This window comes from Maylandia zebra, linkage group LG7 (assembly GCF_041146795.1).
Source record: "Maylandia zebra isolate NMK-2024a linkage group LG7, Mzebra_GT3a, whole genome shotgun sequence".
In the NCBI taxonomy this organism is placed as follows: Eukaryota; Metazoa; Chordata; class Actinopteri; order Cichliformes; family Cichlidae; genus Maylandia; species Maylandia zebra.
The window spans coordinates 28,590,728-28,611,122 of record NC_135173.1 but is presented as its reverse complement, the minus strand read 5'-3'; the positions used below and the strand labels follow the sequence as shown (position 1 = coordinate 28,611,122).

The window sequence follows — 20,395 nt, the reverse complement described above, 5'->3', positions numbered from 1 at the left end:
CATCAGATGCCTATGAGGAATCAAAAGAACTCGTTCAAGTGTTGATATTTAACAATTGGGGGCTCACTCCGGGATTCCAATAGGAAGCTAAGGAAGACAGATTGGGCGGTCTGGGGGCTTGATCAGCAAGGCGAACAGAGACCCGGGTCATTTTAAAATAAAGGTAAGCACCACCTGTTAAATCAAAGTGTGCATATTGGATATTATCTAAATTGTCTGTTCGCTAAGTTGATCGAATACTCAGTGTCAATTTGCTGCAGTAGACAAAGAGCCGGTGTGTGATCCATCCCAGTGTGTTAGAGCAACGAAATTGTGGGTGTAATAAGTAAATAAGCCGAGTAAACTAATTGGCTGCTGTGGATAGCGACTGAAAAGTGTAAGAGTAATTATCCTTAGGCGTGATTGATCCACTTACTTTCATCTCAACAATTTCATCTCAACACCATAGATAGACTCCAGTCCCAGGATGACCCTGAACTGGATAACTGATTAATTTCAAATCACTTCACTTCAATTAGGATTTATTTGTATAGTACCAATTCACAACAGCAGTTTCCTCAAAGCACTTTATATGTTAAGGTAAAGACTCTACAATATTAGAGACAAAACCCCAAAAATTAGAGATACAAGCACAAAACTCAAACTATGAGAGAAGAAAAAAATGGCATATAATAGTAGAGCACTGCTTGATTGTTGGAATCACTATAAGATCAGCGGGTGTTTATGTGAGCACTACTTCAGTCATAGTCAGAATTTCAGTCGTGCCAGTGAAGTTGGAAACAGTACTCCCTGAGGACTGCAGTCTCATTCAGCAAGATAATGCAAGCTGACGCACAAGTTCCTTCAAAACTTTCATCATCTGGTCTCTAATGTCTCCACATCTCTATGAACCCAAGAATTATTCCTTGTACTTACTAAAAATGTTGTCAAATTTCTGAACTTGGCGGTAAAACACCATCAGTGTGGGTTTTGTTGAAAAAACATGGCAGTAAAAATAGCTTGCTGCTTCCTGCTCTGGTTATCAACCAGATCATCCCTTCTAAGACTTTCCCAGTAGGCCTCAGTGTGTTGCTTCCCTTTGTTCCATCTTGAAGTAGTGCCATTAATCTTTTGCAATAACACTTGAGAGCGTTTATTTTTCTATGCAAGCTACGATTGTATTTGTCTTTTCAAGTGCTTGAAGAAGACATTCACCACGTCAAACAATATAGCGCCACTACAAATCAAACCTTCTTCACAATGCCATTCTTTTGATGTTAAATTTCAGCTGCTTGGAGTCTTTGGGAAGCCTTTGGTACATCTGATTAGGAGATTAGAAAAAACCCTGAAAATTGGTCTGAGAAATATAAGAAAAGCAGCTTTGTGAGGTGTTTACAGATTTCAATTGTGGTTGCTAAGAGAGGGCAGGGTGTGTGGTCGAGCTCCTCAAGTGCTACTTTACAGCCTCGCTCACATGTTTGGCAGGATTGGAGCTCTGATCTGCTCGCATCAGTGTACCAACAAAGTCTTTTCCTTGGAGCCACATTTTAAATGTGAAATGAATCTGCTTTGAGCTGTGAATCTGCTATTAAAGGAACTCTGGAGGTTTGGATGGCTCAGATGATAACAGAGTTTCTGGATTACAATGCAACACCAAACGATTTTCCATAATTGTGTGAAAGCTCACAGCAGCAGAACTCTTCCCATGATCCAGCTGCACTCGGTCCTGCCCCACTGTGTGTAAAAAGTTACAAACAGCCCCCTTTTATTGTCCCAGCCAAAGAAAATCCTGTAACGTTGACTCAAAACAGATTCTTCCTCCATCATACAGAACTGTTGTTAAAAACTATAAAATGAATTGGAAGTTATGGATGAAATGAAATATTCAGTTACAGTGAACATTTGCATGTTCACTGTAACTGAATGTGTCAGTGGTTTCACGAATGGTCAAATGGTCCATCACAATGAATTTTGGGACGGCATTTTCTCCTCCCTTTTCATAAACGATGGTTCAGTGTATCCTATGCTAACGGAAGCAATAAAGGAAGCGTTGAAGTGCTTCCTTTTTTCCCTAAATATTTGGAGAACTGAACAACTCTTACCACCATGCAGATACAGTCGGGTCACATCTCTCAGTCAGGAATCTTCCGAAGCAAAATGAACTTTTGGAACGCTCCCAATGGGAGCAATCTTTGTGTTATTTTTACTGTCATATTACAAAAAATATAGTATATGATTTTGAACTAAATGGAACTTATTACCTGTTTAATGGTCACAGAACCTGTACAACTAATAACATCAATGTTGCCATCTGTTAGAGGAGTGCATACATTTTCTGATGCTGATAATATTACCACGCCTTACAGGGTTTTTTATTTTCAAGGTATCAATTTTTTGCAGTCACTTATGTAAAAATTACATTGTTTTACTTACAGTGTGGCATTACCGTAAAATTAATTAATTACAAGTAAAATGCTAGTAAATGCTAGTATAAAATAAGTATAAAACTGCTTATAGAATGGGTTTATGTGTTTTCTGTAAACAGCTGCCAGGTACCTGAATCAGAAATATAAACAAATCTTTATAAACAAAAAGTTTTAACTAATGCAAAACTTCTATTAAGCCTTACATTTTATTGCTATATTCCTGCTGTAGCTCACCAGCAGGAATACTGGAAACAAAGAAATTATGTTAACACCCCATACTGCAAACATAGCAGCTATTCTCTTAGTGATTAACTTAGTTTGAGGTAAAATATTTAATACAGTTTTCAGAAAAATGACTGTGAATAAATTGGATCACTTTGATTCAAAATACATAGGAGATCTTTTAAAATAGAAGAAACTATTGACCTGTTGTGATAAGACCAATCACTGTATAAAACATGGACGACCTAACAGCTCTCCCAAAATGAAGCAAAACCGTTTCTGTCGCGCCCAGGTGTCTGGCTGCAGTATAGGTCATAAACCCTGACTCCTCCATGTTAGTGAATGGGACTGGGGTCGCTAAAACAAGTTCTTTACAAATAATTTTTTTTGCAGATATGCTTTCTCCCATTATTAGTACTCATGCTGATTTGTGTTCAAGGGGTCTCCTTTCTCATAAGTTTGATTGTAATTACTACCATAATGCTGTAAAACCGGGGTGCAACCTCATCATAACAGCTTTGACTGGCAACTGCAGACCGCCGTCCACATTTGAAAATTTACGCAATAATTTGCGCACCTACATCACTATGTACGGCTCATTGTGGGTTCGCTTTTCATGGTGCCTTTAGGTGCACCTCGTAAATTCTGCAATTTATACTCCCAAAGACACAAGGTTGTTTAATTTCCCTTGGTTGGGATAAGAAAAATACTGTATATCTGTAATCACTTTGTTGTTGATGCCAGGTTTCATATAATTCAGTGCTAAAATCACACTCATACAAATAATACACACAAAATACAAACTGATAAACGGTTATATTTACACATTTCAAAGAATATAACAACCAAGTTGTTATCAACCGTCATCAGATATCAACCCTATGGTTGTTCAAGCTGTCTTTGTGTGGATCATTGATCATTTTCAAGTTTTATGGTTGCAAAATTTTGACATTACATCCTAGAAATCACAAGAACTCCCACATTCACTGCTAAATCAGTACATACTTCATAATTCATTTTAAAAAATGAATTCACTGGTTTCATGCAAACACTGCCATATTCTTCTTAAAAATGTTTTTGTGTACATCTGTGATCATTTTCACATGATATGGCTGCAGAAGTGTGAAATTATTACATACAGAAATCAAAGTGTCATCCCATTCCGTGTAGGCAGGAGGAAAAAAAAAAAAAAAAATTCCCAGCACTGCCACTGGATACTTTTGGGATTATTTTACATCGTGTTTCACATCTTATTGAGGGGCAAATTAAAAGGTCAAAGGTCTCTCTCTCTCTCTCACTTTCAGTGCTGCTAAATTTGAATTTAATTCCTCATTACACTCGTTTTGTCCTGCTGTGTGTCTGTGTCCAGATCCTGGAATGTCTCAATCTTTGTGTTGACTGTCAGGTCTACTTTATTTATAGCTTGTGTTTACATTTCAGGTCTCCAAAAAAAGAAGTGAAGTTCATCATTGTAAAATCAGTTATTTGGTGGTCACTATATATCATATAGTACTTTAACCATTTTCCCCTCCCAAAGGGAGGGCATTAATATTTTATAGACCAAATAACAATGAATTTTGGAAAAACCCAGAAGAACCATTGATGAGTCTTTTCACTCCTACAAATACAGAAGTTCTAAAACAACAAATTTTCTCCTTTAAGGGCAGAAAAAAAAATAAAAAAATTCCACAACATATTATACAAGCATGGCTAAGGAATTACATACTTACTCAGCATCTGTTTTTGTATTTAATATTAACTACGGAACAGATGACTTAACAGCCTTAGTTATCTTCATTGGCCGAGGGCTGGAAATAAGAGATGTAATAAGCAGTTTAATTGATGTAAACTTTATTTACAGAATAACATAAAAATCACAGGCTCATGCCATGCTCCTACAGCCTACAAACACAGAGTGCTTCCTTCTGCTGAACAAGTTTGGACAATGCACTTTACAGTGGCAACCACGTTCACCCTGCAGTCTGGCTTCATGGCTGCGGTTTGTTAAGTGAAGGTTAATGGAGAGTTTTACATACATTATTTACAGCTGAGTGTAAACCCACAGCACAGCGCAACACAACTGCACACATGTAAGAAAAATTCTCAGCGGTCACTTCCTTCCTTCAACAAAATAAGCCTTTTTTGTTTTTTTAAACTGCACCATTAATTGTACACCAGCTCCAACCCATTTCAGGGGGAAAACAGTAGCTTCTAGACTCTGAAGCAAGACTACAAAAACAGATGGAGTTACTAAAACAATGGATCTGATTCATTTAGTTTACAAAACCACTAATAAGTGGACTGGAGGAGTCTACTTTAGAGATCCAGACAAAAGGAGACCGTTATGAGATCAGCCCGTCCTTCAGTGCAAGCTGATGAGAGTTTGAAACATTTTCCCACTGTTTTCTGATGGGTCAACCATTGCATACACTAAAATGAGAAAATGACCTGCAGATTAATAGAGAACATCTAGTAGTTAAAACCCTATACCGAAGTGTGGACCAGCCAATGTTTTTGGTTACACTTTTGCTCTTCCTGTGATAACAAAGCTCAAGAAAAAGCTACAAAACAAACCAGATACTTTCTGAAAGCCCATCATCTGAGTATCTGGTTAAAGAAGATGCAGATAATCCATCAGAATCTGAATAAATGCAACTCAACTTACAATATTTTCAAGTCTGAAATTGACAAAAAAACAAAAAACAAACAAACTTTAGACACGTTAATTAAAGTAGGTGCTGGAGTTTTACAGTGTCACTTAGAGATGCCAACCATGGGCCAGAGGACAGAAAGCCTTTATTATTATTACTTTGACTTCATGCAGCTATACAGTTGAAATTTAGTTAATGACCGTTAATGTGAAACAATGGTTTTAAGTACATTAATTTTTTGAAGGTTATCCTTTCAGCTGAATATAACATTAATTCCTATTTATAATCAATATGACCTGGACTCATTACTGAAGCTAAACTCTTGAGCAGTGCAGCAGTAAATCAGCCTGTCCCAGCAAATTTCACTCTCCCAGTAATGACATCTCCTATTCAGAGGTGGAGAATGAAACCTGACAACTGGATTCACATCAGAATATAACATGTTACTAAGGCAGAAAAGGGGAAAAACTAAAGGCTTTTGCAAATAAAATTTAAGAGCATCTTCTCAGATTTCCTGCTGAGGTAAATTTAATTCAGTGTGTTGAACACATTCTTTAAAATCATACTGAACTGATGCAAAGCTGAAATCACAGAAACTATGTATGACCAATAGGGGCACTCACCTCATGTCACGCACCTCATTTTGGGCGTCTACCTGAATATTGCTACTGTTGTGTCCTTGACATTTTCCCCTGCAGCCAACAGAAGTGTTGAACTGTTCAATATATACAAAACAAAAAAACGAGCAGACAAGTGGCTGAGGAAGCTTCATAATACAGAGTGTACATAGAGGGCAAAGACAGAACAAAGTACATGATCCTAATTCTCTAACAACTACAACACCACCGGTGCCCCTCCTCTCATATTGCTGAAGGGCTTCAGCTTTTCACTCTGATGAACAATAACTCACATTCTGATAACAGTAGCTGAAAACACCTGTATGGTTTCTACAGGGTGCGTTTTATTTCTAACAACATACAGGCACAGTGGGTGGAGTCAGGTTCAAATCTGAGGCGGGGTCCTGTGTCCTTCCCTTTCCCTCCAGCAGAACATCAATATAAAGACAGCATGAGTTAAAAAGGTGGATGGTCCATTTCTTACTAGAGGACTCCACAAGGTTAATGGATGAGATGATGTGGTGCTCCTGCTTCACTGCCGCTTACTCTTTATCCTCTCTAGGCGTTTCTTCAGGTCATCCAGGTTGGCAGCTGGTGAAGCTGAGCGGGTGTTGGTGTGTGTCGGGGAGTGAACGTTGTGCTCCTGCATGTACAGCTCCCGCGACTCTTTCAGCTGTGACAGCTTGCTTTGCAGCATATCGGTGGATGATGCCACTGACGGCTTTGAGGACAGCAGGGAGGAGATGGTGGGTCGCTGCTGAGCCTCGTCCTCACTTCCCCCAACACTCTGTTGCTGGTGGAGGGAGACAGAGGGCAAAAAGACACGTTAGCTTAGGCTGCATACCACTACTAACAAACACTCATCCTGGAATTAGGGCTGTGCGATATGACCAAAATCTCATATTTAAGACCTCTATCGTCCGATAACGATATAAATCACAAAAATGTGACATTTTCTGTAAATTCTGTGAATCTCGGGCAGCTCGACTTGCGTGAAGTGTTTCCTGCTGCACGTTGTATAGCTGGAGTCGAGTGTTTTAACCGATACATTTTTAGACAAGTTGTTACGGCCGCCGTTTTCTTTGTGAGTATTTATTACATGGCGTGCTGCGGGGAAAAGCCTGTTCTAACGTTTGAGTCTAAGGTTTATTTTTTAGCACCTGACGGCTCTTTCTTAATTCTCATCCGTAAACAGTCTGCATGCTCTTTCACGTGATTCAGTTTATTTTGAAAAGTCTCAACAGGATCTTGAGCTTTATTGTGAAAGGTTTATGTGGAAAATAAACAAGTGGACAAGCCATTGTTGTATCGTCGTTGCTAATGACAACGCATAAAAACAGGCGCTTGTCCGTCTGTACTTCTCTCGTATAAGAGAGAGGACTTTAAGAAATTAATATAGCCACTACACTACTTTGATAAGCAGCTGTAGCTCATCAGTGCATTGTGACTTTACTAAATGAATAATACCAACTGACCCTGGAAGTGTTTTCCAGGCCTTGTCTTTGTCTGAGAATCTTCAGTCTTTCATAGTAAACAGCTGGCTTCAGCTCCTCGTTGCTGCTCAGACTGGAGTCAACACCATGCTGAGGGATCACTGCAGAGAAGCATACACACAGATGTTACTACACATTCCTGATTGATAATAACCAAAGAGCACCATGACAACATGGGGTACAGCTGTACCTGCTGTGGTCTGGATTCGAGTTTTCCCCTCTCTCTCAGACTCAATCATGCGAAGGCCTCGCTCCACGTAACTCTGGAAGAACTGGGATGTGTTTTTGAGGAACGGTTCCAGGTCTGCATCTGAGTACTTCTGTTTGTACTCATATAACTCTGTCAAACCCTGAAAAGGAGAGTGTTCATGCTTCACTTTGTTGTCCAGGGTCAAAAGTATCATAAAACGTATTTCAAAATTAATTACACTGCTGCTTTGATTTTCAAACAGGAGCGATGCTGACCTCTTTAGTGTTCTCCTTGGAGCCGATCTTCTTGAAGATTTCAGACAGAATGTCACTGACCTTTGCCTTTGACATCCGATCGTCCTGCAAAAGAAACATCAGGATAGTGTAACTCAGTAGTAGTTGACAGTTCAATTATTTAACCCTCTGGACTCAATGGATTTGCTACATCATGCTTTTTCCTGAACACTGCCGTCACATTTAGTGCAGGAAGAAATGGTAAAAAACTGGATCGTCTAAGAAAAGCACCGGGGAGGAGAAGAGAGAAAAAACCCCGGAGGAATAAAACACATATTCACACAAGAAAAAGTAGAATTTTATTTAACTTGTAAATCAGCATTCTGCTCAACATAAACTCACAACTCTGATGGAACATTCTCCATTTATAGAATCATTGCCGAGTTTTATGCGTTACTTACTATACGCAGTCCCCCCTTCTCGTTGCTCCGGTCACTCTTGAGTCCCGCCAGGTTTCCAGAGTGTTTGACTACCCGCCTCAGATGGGCCTCCAACTCAGACTCGTTACGATTCTCAATCATCGACAGGTGGTCAAGGATCTGATCATCATTAATACAAAGCAATAGGAAAGAGTCATCAATAAATGAACATTTTAAATACTCATTTAAAAAGAGTCCAATTCAAAACTTTATCAAAAGCATTAAGCATGAATGAATGGTAAAATAATGTGACCTGGACCTATGTATGGGTTACTAAACAGGTATTGCAATACCTGTTTAGTTTTCTTATATAACTTCTATAAGAGCTTTTCTTGTTTTAGTGTCCATTCAAAGCTCTTTAGACAACAAGTTGCACTGAACCATACATTTAGATGGCACTCTAAAGGGAGCATGCAAACTCCACAAATGGAACCCAAGCAAACCAAGGGATTCAAAACAGCAACTTTTATTTTTGCTGTGAAGCGCTAGTATTAACCACTCAGCTACTGTGTGTGTTACCTTTGCCCCGGTGAGCTTGCAGAGTGTGTGTAGCAGCGTCTTGAGGGTCCTGTGTGGGACATCGCTCTTGAGCTGCTTAAGTTTCTCTTTGGGAAAAACTTTCATGAAGTTGTGGACATCCAGCAGGATCCGGTCCAGGTTTATGTTGTTGATGGTCTCTGGGAGGAAGCGGATAACCCTCCACAAACACTGAATGTAAATAAACATGAGTTAGAAGTCCAGTTTAAAGCATTTTTAGTGGACAGCAGGTTTGGCACTAACATCAGGTTCCCTTACTTTCATGACCAGCTCTGAGACCATGGGGGAACCAGCTGTCGAGACCAGTGTGTCCTGAAGCAACACCAGCAGAGCACTGCCAAGGGACGGGAAGGAAAGAAGTAAAGTTTATTTGTCAAGTCAATTTCACAGAAAAACAGTCACAAAGCACCCGTACACAAAACAAGTTAAATAAACAGGAACATTAAGGACTATAACAGCCAGTAAACACAATATCAACTGGTAGTTTAAAAACAAACAAATAGTAATTCAATAAAAAAAATTAATAAATAAAAAATCTCAGGAGAAAGTGATGCTAGAATGTGTTAATAGTCCAGCACTAAAATAATCTAAATGAATGACATAAATGCGTTGAATAAGGAGACCAGTTGTAGCAATTTAAAAATGTTCCTTAAATGAAAGAAACAGGAACAAGACAAAAGGTTTTACATGTTGAAGTCCAAAGAAGCAAATATTAAATTAAGTCAAGACAGGTCGAGCCGAGATAATCGATTGCTATGAACTGGTGGTAGTGTCCACTTGGTAGGGCTGCTCGATTATGGCAAAAATGATAATCACGATCATTTTCACTGAAATTGAGATCTCGATTATTTGACAATATTTATTTAACAATAACAATGTATTGAAAAATGACTTTAAAGATTGTCAAAAAATAATATAAAATAGTGTGCAAATACTGATAACAGTGCAAATGTTTGCAATATAAAAAATAAATGAAAAATGTAAACATCTATGTTTAGTGAACTTTGCAGTGCTGCTCTGTGGTGCAGCTACGACACCGCAGCAAAGTTTACACACTATGTCTACTTGATCCACGTCTGACTCTGCGGACCCATAATGTTTCCACACCACTGAAGTTTTTTTTTACCTCTCTTTTCAACCAGCGGCAGTCACTCTCCTCTCCAGATAACTTCTGCTTAGCTTTCCGAGCTTCCCTCGGGTCCTCTTAATCAGCGGTCCCCAACCCCCGGGCCTCGGACCGGTACCGGTCCGTAAGTCGTTTGGTACCGGGCCGCGAGAGTTGAGGCTCAGGTGTGAAATGTATAGTTTTCAGGGTTTTTAAATCAGTTTTCAGTGTTATTTTGTTATCGTTTATTCGGTTTTCCTGGGTCTTTTCACGTGTGTTATGAATAAATCTTCTTTTTTTTCGGTACCGGTACTAGTTTTATTTTGTTGTATTTATCCGTGACACCTTAAAGGCCGGTCCATGAAAATATTGTCGGGCATAAACTGGTCCGTGGCGCAAAAAAGGTTGGAGACCGCTGCTCTTAATTGTTGTGACACGTGTTCGAAATGCAGAGAGGTGCGCTCGATTTGCCACACGGAGCAGCGCGAGAGTAAAGCACAAGGGAGGGGCTAATAATCGGCTCAGTCATTTTTAATGATCGTTGAAAGCCCAGATCGTAATCGTGATTAAAATTCGATTCATTGAGCAGCCCTACCACTTGGGACAGCCAGGTATCCCAGAATGCATTTCAAATCACAAGCAGAGAAGCATCTGAACCAACACGTTGTTCGTGGATACTGAAGACTCCAGCCTGTCCAGAAATTATTACATCATCTGTTTTTAAAGAAATGTTTATTCAGCGATAATCTAAGCACCAGCTCTCTGTTAGAATTTTCTGAGTTTACTAAAATAAAAATGAAATCAGAACAACATCTGATTTGTGTGGTGTGTGCTTTTTTAAAAAATTTTTAATGTTGGCGTTTTGGTCATGTTACGTTTAAGTGTCAAAGACTTGTTAGAAACTATGAAACACATCAGATTTCTGGATGCTAGCAGTAATTTCCGTAATAGTCTATTTCAGTATTGTGGTGTACAGTTACCACTATGTCGTTGGAAAGTCCACACGAGTCCAGATTTCTGAGGACACACTCACGTGGGCGTTATCTATGATACTCCTAAACTACAAGTTAACTTAAGTCAACCAAGTCAGACAATTCTGTTGTAATGAAAAACAAACACTCATCCCACCCGCAAGTTAGCGCAGTGCCAGCTGTTTAATTCACAGCAGCTTCTGCAGTAACCATGGTAACCATGGACACTGAGCACGTGGATCGATGCAGTTCAGACTTTGGGTAATACCCCAAAATCTGTCTCTTTGAAACTAAAAAAGGCTCATTTATCAGCTGTGCAGCTGGTTTTCCAGCAGGGTCCTGCTGAAAAACTGCAAGATAAAGGGAAACATGTTGATGATGAATTATTTATGTAAATAAAATGGAAGACTGTGGCGCTTTCTGCTGATCGTAAACTGAAACACTGAATGTAACTGGCTCCCAACCAGGTTGTGTGTTCAGAATAGGTTATTATGGTGATTCAGCCGCCCACCTTAGTAACACAAAACTGACCTCTCTGGACTTAAAGCCGTAAAAGAAAGAATGAAATAATAATACAGATACACACACAGAAGTTAGCTGAAGTTATCGCAGTGAGGAGTTTCTTCTTACTGACCTGATCATGTTGGTCTGGTCAGACTTCTCCAGGACTCTGATTACAAGCAGGTTGACAGACCTGATGACCTGTGTTCCATCTTCTACATCCTCCACTCTGCTGTCCAGCATCAACGTTATCAGACCATGCATCAGGTCCTTCAACACACCCATAGATGCCTCTCTGGCCAGGGACTCCATAGAGAACAGCTAGTAGAAAGGAACAAGAGGAGGTCCATAAAGACATCAGCATCCTCCTCTCAAATCAAGCTAACAGATGTGATTACTGTGTAGGCACAACTCACAGACAGCATGTTTCCTATGATGCAGCTATACAACTTTATGATATCCTTCTTATCCACCCGATCGTCAGCCATGTGCGTGCTGTTGATGAGCCTCAGCTGCATGATGGTTGCAATAAGAAACTGATCAATGTGTCCCGACATCACTTCCGCTTTGTCCTCCTGTCGCAGTACCTCATCAATCTGCAGAGGAAAGTAAAATCCTTCAGATTTAGAGAGAAATGCTATTTGGGAACACTGAGCATGGGTTCAGGGATACCATTATACTTTTATTCACCAACATTTATGCATCAAGTTGTGACAGGAGTATCTTTGTAGTGCTTGTGTCAATAAACAAATAAATACATCCTGACTATCATGTGAAAATATCCATTCCTGAAAAGAAGGGGGGGGAAAGAAAGACCTGTGCCATGTTTTCCTAGCAGTGCAAAGTCACCGTGTTTTTTAAAGAAACTCTTCTGCTTCATTAATGATTACTGCGAGTGGTGGTTGACAGTTTACTAAATATTTCATATCCAATCAGTTGAAAATGTGCTCTGTGCAAAATATGTTTGTTTACCTGTGCCAGCGCCTGGATGCTGGTGTTGATGTCACCACTCGCAACCTGAGAGATGACAAAGTTGATGGTGGAAGCCGTGCTGTTGTGCAGTTCATCAAAGTGTGGCGAGACCGAACGCATCCTTTGAACACAAAATTGCAAAGAAGCATTAAACCTCAAATGTTCACTTCTTTCTTGTTTGTGTTGCTTGTGTGTGCGCTTAATTATCAGGACTGAGGTTGTTTACTTGGGTTCAGGGATCATGATGGGCTCCAGCAGCTCATCCAGCTTGTGTTGGACAAGGTCCGGCAGCTCGCACACTCTACCCTGGTCCATCTCAATCATATCCAGGTCTAGCTGGAACTCCTTGGGGATGGATGGATGCAGGGACTCTGTGTGCTGTGCATTCTGACGGGCTTGGCTAGATAGATTGAGGGAGGGATTGGAAGACAGGTGGTGGGAAAAGAAGACAAGACACTAAATTTAGTTGAGCATAATAATCCATCAGTGCTGCTTAGCTCCAGTCCTCACACAACTTCAAGCTTTGAGAGATAATGTGGATATAAGTGAATATCCTCAGCCTAAAGAAGGGTTTATCCAATTTAATATGATTAATAAATGAGTTTGAAACTCTCAAATGTCACATTTCTATGAATCACTGCATTCCAACACAGGACTTGTATGTGTGAGAATTGTCTGATCAACCAAATTTCACTGGGACTGTCTGAACAGAAACAGAGCAGCACTGATTTTAAAGACATTGAGTTTGTATCCTTCAGCGAGATGGGGAAAAAGTCATGTGGACAACCAGATAAAAGGCTACTGTTCATTACATTGATAACAAATAACAGGTTGATGAAAGTGATTTATCCAGCTGGTAACGTATTTCAGCAGCATAGCCTCAGCTATTTGCATAAAGGACCTATGACATTGATTTTGTAAAAAGAAAAACTTTGTACTTTTATAACAAGACTGAAATTTTAAGGAACCTTTTGTTTTGGCCAGAATGAGGGAACGAATCCAGATACCTCAGAAAGGTGTAATGTCACTCTTGAGTTAGCACATTCCAGACAGAATGAGGAAAAACAGGATTTAGTAAGTTGGAGCCATTCAGGCATCACTAGCAATGCAGTATAGTGCTTTTGCTATAGATGGATAGAGCCTGATAAATACAAATACAGCAGTGGTAGTACAGATGAAACATTTACAGGTTTGCTTTTTACTGTTTATGTTCGGTTATCTTGGATTACTGACTCAGGGTATGTTGGTGTGCTCTGATTTTCCGAGTGGGAAATCTGAGTTAAGGGTGGAGTTCCACAAAAAAAAACCAAAAAACCAACAAAAAAAAAAACAAAAAACAAACAAACAAAAAAACCCAAAGATTTCCAACTACGAACTCATTACGACTTATTTAGGAACGCACCAACGTGCAACTTTGGTGGGCAGACAGCATGCTATAAAATTAGAAAGTACCCAGCAACTTCTAAAACTCATGTCATGAACTTTGAAGTAACCCCATAATTTGGTGAAATCTATTTTCACAGCAGTCCAAAGACCCTGAAAATTTAGGTTAGGCTGCAATAACATATTGTTAAGTGCCGGTGCAACACGCCCATCACAATATTCTTTAAACATTGGCCCTTCTTTTAGTGAAAAATAAAGAACAGCACACACTGAAATTTTACCATAATCCACTGACAAAAGTGAAAAAGACAAACATGTCAGCAAAGCTCATTGGCTTAACCAGTGTACTACGGTGGGTGATGTACATCAGCAAGAAGGCTGCAAGAGTGATTCACACCTCTGGGTCAAAAATCAAAAATTCAGATCACCATAATACAGAGGAGGGGAAAAGATACATTTTCATGCTTCTGTTTGAAGAAACAGCAACCACAATATTTGGCAAAAATAACCCTCTAAAAGTAGAGAAATGAGAGAGAAAGAACAGAAATAACAAGTTTACATTGAACACACTGAACAAGAATACAGTGAGACGAGTTCTTACAATGGCTACAGACAGAAAAGAGGGGAAGGAGGAGGAGTTGGTACTCACATCCTATACGTGCGATACATTATTCTGCTCCAGAAAGGAAGGCAGGCAGAAAAAAGGAGGAAATCACAGAGGAAGAAAGAGGAAGGGTTAAGAGAAAGGCAAGCAGTCGGCCAGTGAAAGGTGATTTTAGTTGAAGACTAGACAAGTAACCTTATGAGAGGAACCCAACATGCAATGACTCAGAATATCAAGACAAGAAGGGGACAGACAAAGTTGTGAGTAAACATTCAAACTGATGTATGACTGCATTAGAGTCATCCCAACCAAAACACAATGGACCAAATGTTTAACATGCTCACAGGAAACATTTGGAATAGATTGCCTTGAAATGCCATGTTACAATTCATAATGCAAACTATTTACGGCAGATATTACAACAATCTAAATCCCTCTAAGATTTTTATTTATTCTTTTTTTTTTTTTTTCTTTCCTCATAAAACACGATGATTAACTTGGCTACTGTAGAAACCATATTGAATGTTTTTTTAGCTTAACCTCCTAGGACCTGGCGTCCACATGTGGACATCACATTTTGGGTTATTTAGACCAAAATACTCAATTTTGCTCTACAAGGGCCTGATATCGTGTCACAAATTTAGAGGATCATCATTTAGCCTGGAGAAATAGTTTGCTGCTTTATAAGAAAGCCCTCCGCAAAGCCAGAACATCTTACTATTCATCACTGATTGAAGAAAATAAGAACAACCCCAGGTTTCTCTTCAGCACTGTAGCCAGGCTGACAAAAAGTCAGAGCTCTTTTGAGCCAACAATCCCTTTAACGTTAACTAGTAATGACTTCATGAACTTCTTCACAAATAAAATTTTTATCATTAGAGGAAAAATTACCAATAATCATCCCACAGATGTAATATTATCTACAGCTACTCTTAGTACCATTGATGTTAAGTTAGACTCTTTTTCTCCAATTGATCTTTCTGAGTAACTTCAATAATTACTTCCTCCAAACCATCAACGTGTCTTTTAGACCCCATTCCTACAAAACTGCTCAAAGACGTCCTGCCATTAATTAATTCTTCAATCTTAAATATGATCAACCTATCTCTAATAATCGGCTATGTACCACAGGCCTTCAAGCTGGCTGTAGTTAAACCTTTACTCAAAAAGCCATCTCTAGACCCAGCAGTCTTAGCTAATTATAGGCCAATCTCTAACCTTACTTTCATATCAAAAATCCTTGAAAGAGTAGTTGTCAAACAGCTAACAGATCATCTGCAGAGGAATGGCTTATTTGAAGAGTTTCAGTCAGGTTTCAGAGCTCATGACAGCACAGAAACAGCTTTAGTGAAGGTTACAAATGATCTTCTTATGGCCTCTGACAGTGGACTCATCTCTGTGCTTGTCCTGCTAGACCTCACTGCAGCGTTCGATACTGTCGACCATAATATCCTATTAGAGCGATTAGAACATGCTGTAGGTATTACAGGTACTGCACTGCAGTGGTTTGTATCATATCTATCTAATAGACTCCAATTTGTTCATGTAAATGGAGAGTCCTCGTCACACACTGAGGTTAATTATGGAGTTCCACAGGGTTCAGTGCTAGGACCAATTCTGTTTACATTATACATGCTTCCCTTAGGCAGTATCATTAGAAGACATAGCATACATTTTCACTGCTATGCAGATGACACCCAGCTCTATCTGTCCATGAAGCCAGATAACACACACCAATTAGTTAAACTGCAGGAATGTCTTAAAGACATAAAGACCTGGATGACTGCTAACTTTCTGCTTCTTAATTCAGATAAAACTGAGGTTATTGTACTCGGCCCTGAAAATCTTAGAAATATGGTATCTAACCAGATTCTTACTCTGGATGGCATTACCTTGGCCTCCAGTAACGCTGTGAGGAACCTTGGAGTCATTTTTGACCAGGACATGTCCTTCAACGCACATATTAAACAAATATGTAAGACTGCGTTCTTCCATTTGCGCAACATCTCTAAAATTAGAAACATCCTGTCTCAGAGTGACACTGAAAAACTAGTTCATGCATTTATTACTTCCAGGCTGGACGACTGTAATTCATTATTATCAGGATGTCCAAAAACTCACTGAAAAGCCTTCAGTTAATCCAAAATGCTGCAGCAAGAGTCCTGACAGGGACTAGAAAGAGAGAGCATATTTCTCCTGTATTGGCTTCCCTTCATTGGCTTCCTGTTAAGTCCAGAATTGAATTCAAAATCCTGCTCCTCACATACAAGGTCTTAAATAATCAGGCCCCATCTTATCTTAATGACCTTGTAGTACCATATCACCCTATTAGAGCACTTCGCTCTTGCTCTGCAGGCCTACTTGTTGTTCCTAGAGTATTTAAAAGTAGAATGGGAGGGAGAGCCTTCAGTTTTCAGGCCCCTCTTCTGTGGAACCAGCTTCCAGTTTGGATTTGGGAGACAGACACTATCTCTACTTTTAATATTAGGCTTAAAACTTTCCTTTTTGCTAAAGCATATAGTTAGGGCTGGACCATGTGACCCTGAATCCTCCCTTAGTTATGCTGCAATAGACGTAGGCTACCGGGGGATTCCCATGATGCATTAAGTTTTTCCTTTCCAGTCACCTTTCTCACTCACTATGTGTTAATAGACCTCTCTGCACTGAATCATATCTGTTATTAACCTCTGTCTCTCTTCCACAGCATGTCTTTTATCCTGTCTTCCTTCTCTCACCCCAACCGGTCGCAGCAGATGGCCGCTCCTCCCTGAGCCTGGTTCTGCCGGAGGTTTCTTCCTGTTAAAAGGGAGTTTTTCCTTCCCACTGTCGCCAAAGTGCTTGCTCATAGGGGGTCATATGATTGTTGGGTTTTTCTCTGTATCTATGAAGCGCCTTGAGGCGACTTATGTTGTGATTTGGCGCTATATAAATAAAATTGAATTGAATATCCACTTACGAGGACATTATACTGCTACTGTTCTATCGAAATTTTAAACAAATATCCTCATATGTGGCTCTCATTTTTCTTAGAAACAAAAATCAGGTAAAAAAAATAAAATAAAAAAATTAAATCTGGTAATTCTTTGTTTTTACATTCATCGGGCCCCAATATGCCCAAATATCAAAGACAAATTAAAAATGCATGCCGTGGAAGAGTTCGGGTCTTAGGAGGTTAATGTTATACTGGTCATACTGGTCTTCCATTTAGTTTACTGTGAAGCTGAAGCTGCTCCCTTGTGCACTGGTCCACAAAACTACATGCTACAATAATTCACTGTGCATAATGAAAGGGTCAATGTTGAGCCAGTAACTCTCAAACTATGACAGCTTTATCAAACCGATTCAATTTTACTTATAACGCACCGAATCACAACAACAGTTACCTAATGGCACTTTAGTGGCACAGAAAATAAAATGCTGCCAGCAAAGAGGTGTAGTGGCAGCATTGTCACCTACTAGCAAGATGGTTCCTGGTTTGAATCTGCCAGCTGACTGCATCCTGTTTTTGTCTGCATGTTCTCCCTGTGCCTACGTAGGTTCTCTCCAGGTACTCCAGTCCAGTCTTTCCCCACTATGACTCTAAGATGTATAGTAGTTTCAAACTGCTCTCCTGGATTACTAATATTTTTTCTGGGGCAAATTAACTGTATCAGCTGACATGAAGCTTACTTTTACACTGAAGAGTCAGTAAAGTTTTAGCATCGAGTTGTTAATGTGTTGGGATTCGTGCAGGCACAACCAAGAAACCGTCAACCTCATTACAACAAGGGTCATTTTTACAAGACCAGTGCCTTAAGTGATTTGTATCATGCTTTAAACTATATGTGAAAACTTCTAGTATTTCTGCCCTACTGTAACCAGTCGCTAAACTTGAAGAATAGCCGTTTCAAAGGCCTGCTGTGCACTGTCACCAAGCAGTAATCACACAATGATTTTTCCCCCTCATCAATATTCTTATCTCTTGGTGAGGGTCCTTTTTATTTTTTTATTTAGTTGAGACAAACTCATAATCAGAGGGGACATACTTAAGCTTATTAGGGTCTTCCTGTGCAGGCTTGCGGAGGAAGGTGGCATTGGAGTTTGTTGGGTGCTCCTTCTGAGACCGATCTGTTGCAGTCTGTTTGGCCACAGCTGTGGGTGCCTTCTTTGCTGATCGCTTTATTCTCTCTTCTAGCATACTCATGTCCTTCTCCGACAACTGGAGGCACAGGGATAGAAGCATGTCAAAGAGTGCAGAGTACAATTTCATGTGAAGTCTTACCAAAACATGACCAGGACCAGTGCTCATCTTACATTTCCTATAAGTTTGTAGACCTGATCCCCGCAGACGTTGTAGACAGCCACCACAGTGTTGAGGGCAGCATTGCGTACAGATGTGTCTCTGTCACCAATGTGCACAGCAATTTCTTTCAGAGACTTAGCTGGAGTAGGCTGGCATACATTCATCCCATAGCCCTCTATCAAACAACCTAACTCCTCCAGACATTCTGAGAAAAACAAAAACACAACACAATTACAATGTGTTACAGTATTTCCCCTGCATTTCTCTACATACAGCTTCACATAAATGTGAAGGCCATACAGTCGATAAATTGTCTATTCCTCTCTCTCTCTCCTTCCTGCAATCACCCACTTAAATGTCTTCTGTGGTTTCCCTAAGCCATTTGGTGTTTCAGTTGTCCATTCTCACTTGAATTCCCCCCCGGTTCCAGTCTAATGGCCTCCTCAGTACCTTATAGTACCTTATTAACCTAACAGCAATTTTGCACTTGGACTGCAGACTTACTTGTGTTTCATAGAAGTAGAATGGGAGGCAAAATCTTCAGCTATTTACTAAGGAACCAGTTCCTAGTTTGGATTTAAGAGACATACATGCTCTACTTTTAAGATTAGGCCTAAAACTTTTCTTTCTGATAAAGCTTATATGCTTATGTTACAATAGGCTTAGGCTTCCCATAATGCACTGAGCATTTCTTTTTCCTCCCTGTAGGTTTATACACCACTACTACATTTAATTAGTAAACTCTGGCCCTGTCTCCCATAGTGAGTCTTCGGTCCAGTTTCTGTTTGCCCTCGTCTTTCTCCTAACACCCAACCTATCGCTACAGATGTCTTCCTGAATTGCTGGAGCTGACAGAGCTTGAAAAGAACATTTTCCTTCCCCAAATCAAAATCCTGCCACACAGCTTTCATTTCTAATGCAATTTTTGTTTTATAGCTATAAAAAAAAAATTGGCACAAACAGAAGAGGACTGATAGTCATGTGGTGCAGCAAAGACTAACCAAAGAAAACCTACCAGCTCTCTGTTTGGAGTTTTTGGATTTGGTTCCATCCATGAGGAAAGGGAAGACCTTGGATGCTGGATAAACCTTGCATAGCATGGCCAGGATAGCCCGAACATCTTTGCGAACCACATCTTTTGATTCTCCAACCTAAATATGAGGGAAGATGCTCAGCGGATGGAGTGAGGAAGAAAATAAATGAAGAGGTCCCATTCGGATATGTACTCACCTTAAGTATGAGGTAGGGGACGAAGGAGTTGGCTTCATACTCCGTCAGGTGGTAGTTCTCTCTATTCAGCATGGCAAACAGCAATTTTAGATACTCAAGCACCTTCATCAGGACTGTGGTGTTGGTATCAAAAAACCGCAGGGTGAACCACTTCAGAATCAGGTCCAGACAGCTGATGGTGGCTTCACTCTCACTCTCCAACCTCTGTTAAACAGACTTCATTAGTGAAACGCAAACAAAACGCACTGCAGTAGGAAGAGGACCAGCCAATACCTCAATCATGACTCCAATGGCCTTGACATGTCTTTGGAAGTCGAAGTGAAACAGCTCATCTTGCAGCCACTTTGCAAAACAGGTGGACATTTGAGTTTTCAACTGCTCCACATATTCATCTCGAGGGGTGATGAAGTTCCACTTCAGAATCTACAACAAAAACGTTTTCTTTTTACTTAAGCAGACATGTCATATTTCACCAAAAAATAAAATAAAATACATTTTGCACATCTAATTTTATCACAAT

General features: G+C 39.9%; 1 protein-coding gene across 5 annotated transcripts in view; it reads right to left on the bottom strand.

The window, feature by feature from the left end:
* Positions 1-4,461: 4,461 nt before the first annotated feature.
* ckap5 (cytoskeleton associated protein 5) overlaps positions 4,462-20,395 on the bottom strand; it is a 42,140-nt gene continuing 26,206 nt past the window's right edge. For 3 of the 5 annotated variants that reach the window (XM_012920485.3, XM_023155677.3, XM_012920486.3), the window contains 17 exons: positions 20,149-20,298; positions 19,876-20,079; positions 19,661-19,796; positions 18,657-18,850; positions 18,389-18,561; positions 14,409-14,432; positions 12,603-12,776; positions 12,377-12,497; positions 11,821-12,000; positions 11,538-11,725; positions 9,086-9,161; positions 8,810-8,998; positions 8,273-8,410; positions 7,854-7,937; positions 7,579-7,738; positions 7,371-7,489; positions 4,462-6,688 (listed from right to left, as the gene is read on the bottom strand). In XM_012920485.3, the coding sequence (XP_012775939.2) occupies positions 6,428-6,688; positions 7,371-7,489; positions 7,579-7,738; positions 7,854-7,937; positions 8,273-8,410; positions 8,810-8,998; positions 9,086-9,161; positions 11,538-11,725; positions 11,821-12,000; positions 12,377-12,497; positions 12,603-12,776; positions 14,409-14,432; positions 18,389-18,561; positions 18,657-18,850; positions 19,661-19,796; positions 19,876-20,079; positions 20,149-20,298 (2,571 nt within the window). In that variant the 3' untranslated portion in view covers positions 4,462-6,427. The remainder of the gene's footprint in view (positions 6,689-7,370; positions 7,490-7,578; positions 7,739-7,853; positions 7,938-8,272; positions 8,411-8,809; positions 8,999-9,085; positions 9,162-11,537; positions 11,726-11,820; positions 12,001-12,376; positions 12,498-12,602; positions 12,777-14,408; positions 14,433-18,388; positions 18,562-18,656; positions 18,851-19,660; positions 19,797-19,875; positions 20,080-20,148; positions 20,299-20,395) is intronic. The other 2 variants (XM_012920487.3, XM_012920488.3) reach the window with 1 other exon arrangement.